General features: G+C 37.9%; 1 protein-coding gene across 12 annotated transcripts in view; it reads right to left on the reverse strand.

Moving 5' to 3' along the window:
• LOC108144429 (protein grainyhead) overlaps positions 1–13,994 on the reverse strand; it is a 46,087-nt gene that overhangs the window by 22,378 nt on the left and 9,715 nt on the right. For 5 of the 12 annotated variants that reach the window (XM_017269295.2, XM_017269297.2, XM_041707746.1 and 2 more), the window contains exon 3: positions 878–1,292. In XM_017269295.2, the coding sequence (XP_017124784.2) occupies positions 878–1,292 (415 nt within the window). Of the gene's footprint in view, positions 1–877; positions 1,293–5,537; positions 5,889–8,778; positions 9,169–13,994 lie in introns of those variants that run through there. The other 7 variants (XM_017269296.2, XM_017269308.2, XM_017269304.2 and 4 more) reach the window with 4 other exon arrangements.

Raw genomic sequence — 13,994 nt, forward strand, 5'->3', positions numbered from 1 at the left:
GATGTAGCACACAGGATGCGCCGCTGATTGGGGTTGTCCACTTCACTCCACTCCACTCCACTCCACTGATGATGATTGTGAATGGGCCGAGGAATGGGTTCCGAAATGCTATTCGAAATGGGATCGGATCGGATCGGATCGCATGAGCTGACGATCTAAGCCAAAAGCTTATCCGCAAATACAAATTTATATTGCATATTGCATGCAATGTACACGTTGAGAAATGGGAGGGCTTTATCTGCTTCATTAGAAATAGTAAAACAAAATTATGTAACGAGAACCAATGTAGATTTTGTTTAAAGCAAAACGCTATTATTTAGTTATGTTATAAAAATGTTCTAAAGATTGTATCAATGGTTTAAAAACCTTTATGAAATAGACCATTATTAATATTTAGATCTTGTTCAAAACAAAGCGGTAGTATTGGCTTGGGTTTTATATAATTCATTTAATTTCCTTATTTCATTTATTTTTTCCCTAATTTTTTAAGAAATTACCATTATTTTTTATTAGTTTATGGGACTTTTTGAAAAAGCGCATATTACCAATAGTTAATTTCATTTGGATTACGTTCTTGTTGTTTATGATTCGTATAAAACACTTTGCAAATTAAATCATTATTGGTTTCACCAGGGGCACTAAAAATACACTACCTAAGAAATGTAAAATTCTTATTATACAATTTTCTCTGTGTAGAAGTCTTTGCTGATAAATTGAAATTTGCGTGCGTGTCCATTAATTGTTTCCTAAGAGAGCTTCCAGCTGAGAGGGCTCAGCTTTTGTAAAACTACCTTTCCTTACAGATTTGTATTTTTTTGTATTTTATATTTTATGTTGGGAATGTTTTTGGTTTTTGTTTGTTTTGTTTTTGGCTTACCTTCTGCGTTATGACCGAACCCGGTCCATTTGCTGTTGTTGCACCGGCAATGTTGCCATTCTTGGGATCCTTGCGCAAGTCTTCGGGCTCTCGTTTGATGCTAATTAGCTGCTGCTGCTGCTGCTGTTGTTGCACCGCCGAGGAGACAATTGAGCCCGCGCTCCCCACGCCAGCGGCACTAACGATATCGCCGGGATGTTGCTGCTGGTGTTGCTGTTGCTGCTGCTGTTGTTGTTGCTGCTGCTGCTGTTGCTGCTGCTGCTGGTGATGCGAGATCGTTGTCGTGGAGACAACGCCGGTTGTGCTGACCGTCGCCGACGACGAGGGGTGTGAGCCGAGCAGAAAGCCTTGAATCTCATTTTGCGATAGGCCAGAGACATCGATAGGTGTGGTCTGGCCATTGAGCTTTCCACTGCTGTTCAAAAATTCATAGAAAAAGAGTGAGAGAGCGAGAGGGCAGAAAGGAGGGAGAAAGAGAAAACAACATCGTGCATTAGTTTTTGTTTAAAAGGTGTTATTATTTTAATCAGGGCATGTTTAATGTCTTCCAAAACATATAAAATATATGATCCTTACACAGAATCTTTTTAATTAGTAAATACTTATTAACTCAATATATTTATAGGCATTTGGTAACAGAAGAGTATAATTTTCAATACAATCTGTGATTTAGACTCTTGTTTTATGTGATTTGTATATAAAATAAAAACGAAAAATCATAAATCGTTTCAGAAGAAATACAAATTAAGGGATATATCTTTTTATTGTTATTATTAAAGGTTCCTATGGCATTGCCTTTGGCAAGATAAACGTTTGTGACATTTAAATACAATTTAACATATTTATAATAACTCAGTTATTTAATAAAACATTTATATAAAGATATATAAAAAAGCTTAGTTCGATCTTTGCCTTTTCTGTGTTATCATATTAATGCATTTATTATACAAAAATGACCAAAGTAGATATTATATAATAAACATTAAACACATTATTTTACTGACTTGTAATAGTTATGCCATTAAATAAAATCATTTAACAAGTCATTGATTGTAATATTTATGACTTCAAATAAATTTAATATCTGGAAGTAATTAAATGACTCATATTTAATAATACTAAATATAATAATATTTTCATGAGCCCATAACAAATTTTTGGCTGAACGCATACTCATAAAACACAATACTCAGTATTAAGTAATCATCCATGATCACAGCTATCCTTTCTGGTAAGGGAAATACTTCCATGAGCTAGTAACAACACCCAATTGCTTGGCATTTTCCGACACCCCCACACATGTGAAATAACTCCATTAGGCTGCTTATCAATCAAACCCGCGCTCGCCAATCACCGGGGCAATCATGCAATCAAGCCGCAAACTGCGGCAAGGCTAATTTCATTCACCGGAGACTGAGACGAAAACACCTGTGCGCAGCTCACTAAACCTGGATCTTGGATCTTGGATCTGGATGCCCGCCCAAATGGGAGCAATCGGGGCAACAACCAGCCACCATAAACCAGAATCCAGCCTGCAGCAAGTGCAAAAAACACACCAGCATGGCAGGGGGAAAAAAACAGGACAGAAAAACCTGGCACAACGACAACAGCAACATCAACAACCACCAGCAACATCAACATCAACAACTGCTTTTTGGCCAGCATCCAGCTCGGGTTGGCAACAAATAAAAAATAAATAAAAAATTGAAAACAAACCGGGCTGAAACGAAAGAGAGGGAGACTTAGTGGCATCCCCCAATACCAAGAATTACCCCTTCAATAATAAAAAAAAATGGAATAGTAATGGATATTAAATTGCATGATTTAATAGTAAAATATTTTATTTAATGTTGCATATATTACATTTAAAATAGATCCGACTTGATCTTAATGCAATAGTTAATGAGTTAAATATGGTTTCAATTTAAATTAAATTGTCAGAACAAATTTTTGAAATTTTAATATTTTTATATTTAAAATAAATAAAAAGCGCAATGGATAAAAATCAAAGGAACAAATATTTAAATTAAGTACAAATTATTTCGATTTACTACGTTTTTTTTCACCAGTATTCGATCTCTTATCGCTTTATCGCCGACAACTCTAGGAAGAGTCGTAAATTAGCTGCGATGATGCCTGTCGCCGTCTGTGATAATCGAATATGGATAACTTTTGGAATTTTTGCACAGCGCGTTGAAGGAAAAAGGGAAAGGGAAGGGGAATATAGGCGGCTTAGAGGGAGATGGCACACACAACAACACTCCACAAGGTCAAACAAAACTAAACAAACCAAAAAAGTCCTGGCAGCTGGAAAACCGGATTCGATTGTGGCATTTTTTCCACCAACTTTTCAGACACACAATTAAAGCTCTTTGAGGGAAACCCCGCCCTTTGACCAAAAAAAAAAGGGCAACCAGCAATTTTTGGGTAAATTGTGAAGTAAACTGAGCAGATATTCAGTAGATGTCAGAACGATCTATCTGAAAAACAAAATTGATTCATTGGGAGTTCAACAAACAGAAGGTTTTAAAATTGTCAGCTTTTAATAATAGTCCTTACTTTATTAAATAAATAGATATTCAAAACTATAATTAACTAAAAGTTTTGAATTATTGATTTATAAAGATTATTTTTTTTTAATTCTTTGATATGAATTCTTAAACCAAAAATGTTCTTATTAAATACCAACTAATTTTCTTTGATAAATCATTGTAAAAATTGGTTTAAATTTCATTCACAAATAAATTGATCAGAACTGATCCGTTTTCCCCGGCTACTTTCTTATGCAAATCATGATTCTGGTTCTGGGACTGGTTCTTTGCTGATTGATTATTTTGCTTTGTTTTGATTATTCCATTCTTGACTTTTGGTTTTGATTTAAATACTTAATTTTATAGTTACGTTTTTTAGTCTAAAAATGCTATAAACTTATTTTATTTATCTATAATGCATTTATTTAGACATTTATTGACCAAAATCCTTTACGATTTCTGACAAATTTTAACCAATGGTCGAATGAGAAGTTTTCAATCTTAAGCAATCTGATTTTATAAAAGAATCTTATTTTATATCAATGCAGAATCCTTAATATACTCTCAAATTGTCAAAATATTATTCCAGTTTAATATATTATAAAAATGTGCCATTATATTGATGAAATATAAAAGAATCAACATAAACCCAATTTGCAGCAATATAGGTAATAGATTCGTATAGAATTCATCAGATATAGCCAATTTTCAGCGCGCTTTTCGACAATTTGTCTTAATTTGTGCATAGATATTGATTGCATATATGCAAATTCCGAGCGTTGCTGAAATTGCGCCACACCTTGGCTCACACAGATACAGATACGAATTCCGAATTCTGTGTTGGTTCTTCCGTTAGCAGCTGTTGCAAGCGATTTCAGCGCTGTCTGCTTAATTCCACTCGGTTCTTTTGCTCTTTTTTTCAGTTTTTTAGCTTCAGTTTTATTTTTTTGGCATTGCTCAAGTTGACAACGCTGCGATTGCGATGGCGATTGCGATCGCTTGCCCCATTTTGTGGCACTTGTCTGCACCTCGTGCCCGGTGTCCCGGTTTTTCACCCGAAGTTGTTTTCTGGCTTCTCGGACTTTTCTGTCCTCTGTCCGCTGTTCTCCACACACAAAATAAAATAAAACGTACACAAAAAAAAAAAAAAAAAAGACATCGACATGGGTACAAAAAATGTTTTTGTTTTTATGTTCTGCAGAACATTTTCGCTATTAAAAATGACACTCGGATTGCCGCGGCCGCGTTATAACATTCTTTTTTCGTAATGCGATATGTGACCGATGTGGTCTATTCCGCTTTTTAGGGTCAGGCCGTGTAAATCACGTAGCGGATATGGGGAAGCGAGAATAGCGCTATAGCACACATTTATTAGATACCCGAAGTGCTGTCCATATGTACATATCTCTCTTTTTTAATTGTGTTTCTAAGCCAAGTGCCGAGACGCGCGACCTTTTCCAGGCCCCTTTGGCCAAACTACAACTACGGTTACGGTTTCATCACGGCTCCATAAAACAAAAAAAAACCAAAGCAAAGAACTCGCCTGCGATCCGTGTGGGTTTTAGTTTACATTTGGGTTTGGGTTGAAGTTTGAGTTTGTGTTTGTGATTGTGTTTGGGTTTCATAACCCCAACCGAGGCAACGTGCCGCGCTTTTTTGCGCATTTCCACGAAGTGTGTAAACGATGCACTTAAAACTCCAGCATTTTCGGCGGAAAACGAATATTTTTCAAAATCTACAAAAGTTATGAAATATCGAACGTCTGTATGTCTGTAATGGTATAATTTGGTTCTAAATGTTAGATCTGTTGAGAGAGGTTCTTTTCTTGTATATTATGTATCATAATCTTTAGACAATGTTTATAAATGAAGTAATATTAAATGCCGCTTTTGGGTTTGTTCGTTTTTTTTTTATAACAACCTTATCATCTTCAGCTTACAACCCGTTTTACAATTTTAAATTTGTTCCATGTTTTTAAGTTTTAGGAAGAAATGGATACCATGAGTGGTACAAGTTTCGTTATCTTGTGAAGTTTGTATTATTTTATTAAAAGTGAACAACAAGGGCATAATTTTGTAAATTTGTCAGATTTTTGGAATGAAGAATGTTTGTCCAAACTGAGGACTTACCTCCAGGGCAGTTCAGCAGCAGCTGATACATGGTTATCCTTCTCGCTTTCACTGCGATAGTAGCTGTAGATTGGATAGGGACTATTTTGTGAGGGAGTGGAGTGAGATGGGGGCAGTTGCTCCTGATCCTGATCCTGGTTCAAATGGATCTCGGCGGCCACTGCCTGCATCAAACCGGCAGCTGTGAGCTGCGGATCCTGATGGTGGTGCCCCAAGGGCAGTCCCAGTCCCTGATCCTTCACATGATCAGTGTGATTGGTGTAGTAGTGGTGGAGGTGAAGCTGCTGATCCTGCTGCTGGGGATCACTTTCCACATGCCCCGAATGCAGTGAATCCAAGCTGAAGCCTCGCCTGTTTTTTCAAGGGGTTTTTTTTTATTTTAATTCAAACTGGGCGTGGCCGAAAGAGACAGTCTCGCAGACAACGCCCATGTGCGTGCATTTATTTTTTTGGCAATCCAGCATCATTAGCATTTTCATTTCTATTTATTTACTATTTACATAATCAATTTTGGGCCAGGTGCGTCTGATTATATCGAAGTGTGTGTGTTTTTTTTTTTATTTTAATTGTGTGTGCGTCTCAGATACGGATTTGTAAGTTTTGCGGCAACTTTTTACTGCTTTCGGCATCGGAATTGATTCGTTTAGCGCTATTAGCGCCATCAAATGAAAACAAAAAACGGAAAAAAAAAACGGAAAAACAAAGAGCGTGGCCCGAAAAAAAGCGTCAACTTTTTGTTAACACTTTGCCACGCCTCTGGAGGCCGGTGAACCCCCTCCGCCCTTCCGGCGCCCCTAAACTCTGCAAGTGGTCCGCAGCAGTTATTCACTAATTATTTATTTCCCATGAAGCTTTTCTCACACCCGGCACTTGTAGAATGCCACGGGGTATACTTGGTTTTTGCAGAATTATGCAAGAGGAAAAGGAAGTGATTCCGACTTTATTGGGCTTATAAGTCTCATACATAAATCTCAGCTTAATTTATTAGTTTGATTAGCCACCATATTCAAGGGGTTTTAATAAGTTTATTTGGCTAATAATATTTACAAAACTATATTGCATATGGGGCACTGATAAAAAAATGAACCTAGCAAAACCATTTTTTATACTCAAACTAAGAATTATTAGCTTTAATTTTACTATATTGCTGTTTTTATTTGTTTTACCTATACATATTAAATTTAACTATATTTGAAATATATTTCAAATGAAACTTTGCTTTAAATTTGCATACAAAAAGAGCGCCTTTAATACCAAATACTATTAATACTATACTATTAGAACTCAATATCCAGATATTTGTTTTAGTAACTTCATTTTTTTTTATTAGTGTTTAAAAAAAAATTAAGAAATATTTCTGCAGAAAATATATTTAAGCCAGAAAATAACGCTTTTCTTTACATTAAATGCAAATGTTTAAAGCGATTTCGCTTAATCAAATGATAAAGTTATTTATGATTTAAGAGCTTCTCCATTAAACCCCACCAAGTATGCTTCAAAAAATGGGCTTATCCTTAGGGTATTGCCCATTCGAACCTCTCAGTTTAATTAATTTTTCTTTATATTTTTTTTGAACCAAGTGCATGGATCGCGAACCCGTGATTAGGCCAACACCTCGGCCACTCGTCCGCCTCCTGGGCAACTCACTATATTGGCGGCTCCCGCGGAGCGTTCCAATTGTGCAACAAGTAGCGAACAGTTTGGCGAAAACAAAAACACAACAAACCCTAAATGGCAACCCTGTGGCGCATTTGCTGCCACCTGAAGGCGAGTGCGCAAATTACGAAAAATCGCAGGAATGGAAAAAGTAGGCAGGACCACTGTGGTCTCGATGGCAATCTCGATGGGCATGGGAAGTGCTGGCCCAAGGCAAGGTGATCCTGCCAACCGGTTCGGCAATATTCGCGGCAGCTGCCTTACACAAATATATATACCTATATATATATATATGTATAAATATATGGGTATATGCCTAATCCCAAGGCGGCCGTAACGGTTAAGGAAATCATTATTGATATTAGCAGAGGTTCTTCGGCTCGGAAAAAAAAAGACAACGCAGCTTGCTCGGACACCGTCCGAGGAAGATAAAGGACGATGAGGTCCTCCCAAGGAAGGAAACAAAGGCGCTGATTTGCATAATGCTTTCAGCCAACAGGCGAACGCTGAAAAGGATTCGTTCGGGATTCACATGCACAAGTCCTTCGGCTTTTCTTGGGCTTCGCATTTGTCATGGACGAGTGGTTGCACCTTTTTGTCATTGTTTCTCAACGTTGGACATCGCACCTCCGGCCCATTCAGACCGCTGTCCGTGTCCGCGTCCGCGTCCGTGTCCGTATTCTTGTCCGTGTCCGGCGTGGAAGAACAACCACCCCTTTTTGGGTCCGAGGGTCCTGCCATGTAATTTGCATAAAAGCGGACAGCGGACTTAGGTAAATCGCCCCGAATGGGCCTAAAGTTTTCAACCCCTTCGGCAGAATGGGTTGGATGGAAGCTGCAGATTGATCGAGATTGTCTGGCGCAAACAATAACACAGATATAGAAACGACGAGGTCCATTAATTTTTGTCCCTTCGCCGGGCGCATCCTTTTGCCATCTGTCTTCTGGCCGAACGTCCGATCGGTTGTCGAGTGTGGGAAACCTCTCAAGAATCTGATTGGGAAATGAAATACCCAAGACTGCGTTCGAGCGGGGAAAATTATCCACTGTTGCGGCATTATTGTCGTTGTGTGTTGGTCTGGTCCCCGTTTGTTTCTTTCTTTTATTTCCACTCATTTTACTTCTTTCTTTTTTGGTCTGTGTCATTTACATGATCATATTTTATGCAAATGGCCCCCGGGATCTGCGGGGTGTATATACTTGTAGATATATATACGAACGATGGCCAGCGGCGCTGTCGGGCGTGGGCAATAAATTTCTCATTCGTATCGCATTAATTACTACAATATTATCAGCAGATACAGCCGAAAGCCCGAGCTGCACAGCCGCACACACACACACACACAGATGCAGAGATACATGGCGCTGCCATATTGGAAATATACGGGAGATACGAGATACAGATACTCTCGGGCGAGTTAATACGATTTTGCCTAGAGCGAAAGCTTCGCGGCAAGCTTATAAAAGTTACACAATCCGTAGCTGCAAACACACACTCTTCAGATCCTTCACACTGTCTGGATATATCTTTTAATGCCAGCACATGGTCGTTATCTATGGGTTGTATTTTATTTTATTTTTCTACCGTGGCTCGGACATCCAGTCCGTATAGGAAAGGGCATAATTCGTAGTGCTCGTGGCCTCCTGCATTTTCAGATCTCAATTAAATACCGAGCTTTGCGATCACCAGGATCATTTACTGATCATGCTTTTGAGCAGCTGATAACACTTCACCATTTTTTTCCATGCACTTCAACGCATTTACCGAACCGAGAGATACAAAGATACTCGAATACTTCAACTTTAACTTTAAGCGGATTACGCGCGTTCTTTTACTGTGATTTTCTAAAGAACAACAACATTAAGTACATATAAACAAATTTTGCCATATGTAAGTATGCTTAGGTATATCGCAAGTATGTATAGACATATATATAAATATATATAAACTTGATGCTGTTGTCGACCTTGTGGCTTTTCGATATCAACTGAAAACCACTTTGAGCGTTCGATAAACTTGTAGCGCCAATTCAGAGTTTTGGAGTGGAGCGAGAGACTAAAATAACAACAAATATAAACAACAGCAACAAAATGACAACAACAAGAAAGATAACAACAACAGCAACTACAACAAACATACAAAATACAAGAACAACAGGCGACAGTCGAAAGCGTATGAGACTCTGAATTGTGTTAACATGTTTCTTTCTTGTCTCCTCAACGTCGTCCCCATCTCCCTCTCTCTTTCACTCCCCCCGTATACCCCTCTCTTTTTAGCTCTCTGCAGCTATCTCCCTCTTACAGTTGTTGTTGTTGTTATTGTTGTTGGTGGTGGGGCTGCAGGTAGACTGCGCAGGTGAACAGGTTTGTTTTTGTATCAAAATGTCCAAACGCTGTTGCACCTTTTAATATTAATAATAATAAAATGAGAAGCAAGAAACAAAAAGGCAATAACAACAAATGGGAATCGTTACTTGATTAATCGAAAGACTTTGGAATACTCTTTCATTGATTTGAAATCCACTTTCTAAAATACATATATATTTTAATGTAGTATCAAGCAAATTCCACAGAAGTCTCATTTTCTGATAGATACATTTTTGTAAAGCTTAAGAGTACTTTAAAATTCAATTTTAAATTTAATTTAATTTTGGTTGAAAAAATTTGAAAAATTAAAAACAAATTCTAATTACTTTAACATATTTAATCAACTTTGGTTAAAGAAATTCGAAATACAAGAATTAAATTATAAATATTTGAAAAAAAATATATATATATATATTCTTGAAATAAAAGTAAGTAGGTAAGTAAGTCGTTTAAGTAATAACAAATGGAAAATTAAAGAAGATGACAAGCTTAGCATAAGATTTTTTATAAAAATGTTATTTTGATTTAATATTTTCAATGTTAATTAAAATAAAATATTTAATTTGCATAATTTTTTTTTAACAAAGGTTACGCCTTAATGATGTGCCCCGAGCGCAAGGAAGTGTATAGAAGTGCTCCATTTGCAAGCGCATGCGTGACAGTGACTTGGGGTCTGTGTCGCTGCCCCTCCCCCCTCCGTCAGTAAGCCCCCCCTTCCCAGGAGGCTGTGAAACGGCGACAACAGTAAAAATATTGAAATATTGTCAATCAAGGGGCTAACATGGCAAGAGGGAGGATTAAACAGGGGGGAAACTGATTCGTGAGTTGAGCGACAGAGACAGTCGCGTTCTATCTCCCCGATAAGAGCCACTAAAAGTGTCGCTATGCCGCCGAAACGCACTGTTCGGCAAAGCAAATAAAGTGAAAAATTAAAATAAACTAAAAGGAGTAGAGAGGCATACAAAATGTAAAATCAAAAGGGGAAAAAAACCAAAAAAAACGAGATAAAATATGTTTTAAAGCTCAGAAACTTAATATGATCGGGTAAAGTGAAAGTAAGCACAGCTATATAAGATATATACGATGAGTGGGTATACATATATCTTGAACTGGGAGCGTGTGAGTGCGTGTGACATGCGCATTGACCGCGAACACTCCGATCAGAAGGCTAAAACCCGAAGGTTATCCTTGTGTATGGAAATTTCACAAACTGCATTCGTTTCGCACAATTTTTGTGGGGTTTCCGCATCGCAATAAGGAAAAATTCCCTGCACTGAGCAACACAACTGAGGTGTGGTATAAAAATGAGAAAAAGCTAGTTCCATTCACAGCGATCAACATACTTAAATGAGTTGGGGGAACTTTTGCAGCTATGCAAATGTCAAAGTTTAAATTCGAAACGAAACGATTTCGTCATTAATTATTATTAATTTATTTCACGGCCATCAAATATTATTGCACTTTAAGCTTCGCTTGAATACAAATTTGATGTTTTTTAATTTACGTAGGAGATTCTATTTTTATAACTTTATTAAATGTCAAAGGGTTATTTGGATGAGAAAGGAAATGCAAATGACGTCTTATCAATTTCGAGATATTTTATGGATTATACATCTGCCGCTGTTCAGCAAATTAATAATAACAGAAATAACAAAGAATTATGGTAATCAGACCTTTTAGTTAATACAAAAAAAAATTACATATTTTTAGCTGCCTATAAATTAAGTCACACTCTACTTAAGTTAAATACGTTTTAAATACTAAAACCCGTGTCGTTCATTAATATTTCCTGGAATTAAGTCCATATACGTTGGTTCTAAGATCAATCTTTTTTCATGTTTTCAATCCAATAAAACATTCAATTTAGCAATTATAGAAATTATACGAATTTATGCCACTTTGGGGAGCGGTTGCATAAGTCTTCGTGCAGGTAAATAATGAAAAATGCATAAACAATAAAACAATTTTATTACCAAATGGCGAGAATAATAAAATTGTACATCGTACATTGCTTTGCACTCAACTCAACCGAATAATCTGGCTAATTTGGGGGCTCGTAAAATCTTTATAAGCCACTCTGCCGCCTGAGGCTGTAAATTAAAAATTCAAATGCTGGAGCTTTTGCCTTGGCATTTGTTTAATTGAGCTTTGGGCTTTCGTTCTACAAATCCTGTTGATTAGTGCATATTTCGTAGCAATACTGAAAAACCACTTAAAAAAAAAAAGTTTTGGTACATTTAAAGATTTTGACATTACTATTTTAAAAGCTTAAATAAACATTAAATACATTTTTCTCCAGATCCTAAGCCTTTTTTCGTTACTTTGGTTCTTTGTTATTTTGTTAGATTTTCATTTGTTTTTTATTTGTAAATTAAAAAAAAAAATTGCTTTATTATAATTTCGGATCTGTGTTTTAATCTTTTAACAAAACAAACCCTGTGGCACAGTGTAAATTAAGACGCTGCAAGGGATATGTTATGCGGTGACAGACAGACACAATGGAAAGGATGGCTCGAAACAGAGGTCAACTGGCCTTATATATACAGACTGCCATCCCCAATCCGATCTGTCTCTGTCGCCGCTTTAATTTGACTTTAATGAAAACGTGGCAAGGCGAACACTTTTGGGATGCAGACATTTTACGTGGACGTGGCTGTAAATGTGGATGTGGCTGTGGCTGTGGACATGTCCTCAGCTGCTTATCATGGGGGCCAGCCAGCAAACAGCAAACAAAACAAACTGTACATCAACCGAGGCCGAGAGACCGAGAGTGCGAGGCCACAGCTCCAAGAGCAACACGCAAGGTCCAGCAGCAGCAGCAGCGTCTTCAACGGTATGCCAAAGTCGCAGTTGCAGTCGCAGTCGCAGTTTCAGACAAAAAGCCAGGCCAAAAGCAACCAAAGTCCGAATCGAAGACGACGTTTGCGCTCGGTCCATATGCGGAAACGCAATTTTGTCGTTATTTATGGACCTTGCCGCACATGCAACATGCACGCGGGCCAAACGAACCAGCGATGTGTTGCTGCTGTGTCCGTTGATGTTGCTGTTGCAATGCTGCTGCTGGTGCTGGTGCTGCTGCAACAGCCTCCGCTATAACAGGATGGGACGTTACCATTAGAAGATTGCACTGGGAGAGAACTATTTCAGAAGATAATGTTCTTGATCTAAGAACATTTTTAGAATATAAAACATGGGAATCGCCATCAGATATGGCCTTACTTTACATTTCTTTGTACTAAAACTTAATTTTTCAAAAAAAAAACATAATTTTTAAAATTATTAAAATACTGTTACTAAATTAAAAAAAAAAATGAAATGAAATATATCTGACGGATTTAAAAGAGTTTTTTTTAAGGTCCAAAAATGCTAATCACTTTTACTTGATTTATTGGTAATACTGAATTGAATTTAACTAATTTTAAATGTATGTTTCAGAAAATATGTGTTATTTTCAAGCTATAAATTGTAAAACTTTAAATATCATTAATATTTGATTCTCATCAGAACAAAAAGTATGTTCGAACTGTGTCACACATTAAAGCATATTCCTGTATTTATTATTTTAAATGAATTATTTATCCTCTTATGAAATCAAGTAAATATCCTTGACATTGGGAGACAGAAATCAATTATCACACGTTCTTAGGACCCGAAAATAGGGTTAAGAACAGTTTCTCTCGGTGTAAGAATATAGAAGGAGGCTGAGGAGGAGTCAGATGTGGCTGCAGATGCAGATGCGATGGCCAAAGCGATGGCGATGGCGTTGCAGATGTCCGAATGGCCAACCATCCAACGATCCAACGATCCGGCGATCCATGCAGATGACGATGACTTAGTTGCCAAGCTGCAAGGCGGCACCTTGCTCAAGGAGGCTGCGCTTGCATCTCACCTCGCTAACGGTTCTCTATTAGATTAATTTATATTCAAATTTTTATTACCCGCGCATACCACTGCTCTGAAATGAATTGCCAAACGGTTGGGGAGGAGGTTGAGGTTGAGGTGGAGGATGGGGATGGGGATGGGGATGAGGGTTTCCGTGGAGCCTGGTGCTGGATCTGGGTGTTATTAGCTCGCCTACTTGCACATTCGATGCACGCCAGAATGCCAAAGATGCTGTTGTTGCAGTTGTTGCTGGTGTTGCAGGGGCAGCAATAACGTATAGAAGAAACAGTTACAACGGAAGCTGTCATTCCACTGGGGGAATGGAGTACGGTGGATGGAGCATGGAGCATGGAGCTTGGGAGCTTGGGGATTGGGGAATGAGCATGGATGAGGACTTCAGCCTGAACTCAATGTTTGGATAGTGGACGGGGGAAAAAGCCAGCCAGAATGCGCTGGCGTTGCCGTTGCTGCCGCTTCGATGTTGCTGTTGCAGCAGCAGCAGCAGCAATGTTGCTGCCGTTGCCGGTTGGCCTAGGCCTATCGCAATAATTA

The sequence above is a fragment of the Drosophila elegans genome, unplaced genomic scaffold (assembly GCF_018152505.1).
Source record: "Drosophila elegans isolate 14027-0461.03 unplaced genomic scaffold, ASM1815250v1 contig_183, whole genome shotgun sequence".
NCBI classification, from domain to species: Eukaryota; Metazoa; Arthropoda; class Insecta; order Diptera; family Drosophilidae; genus Drosophila; species Drosophila elegans.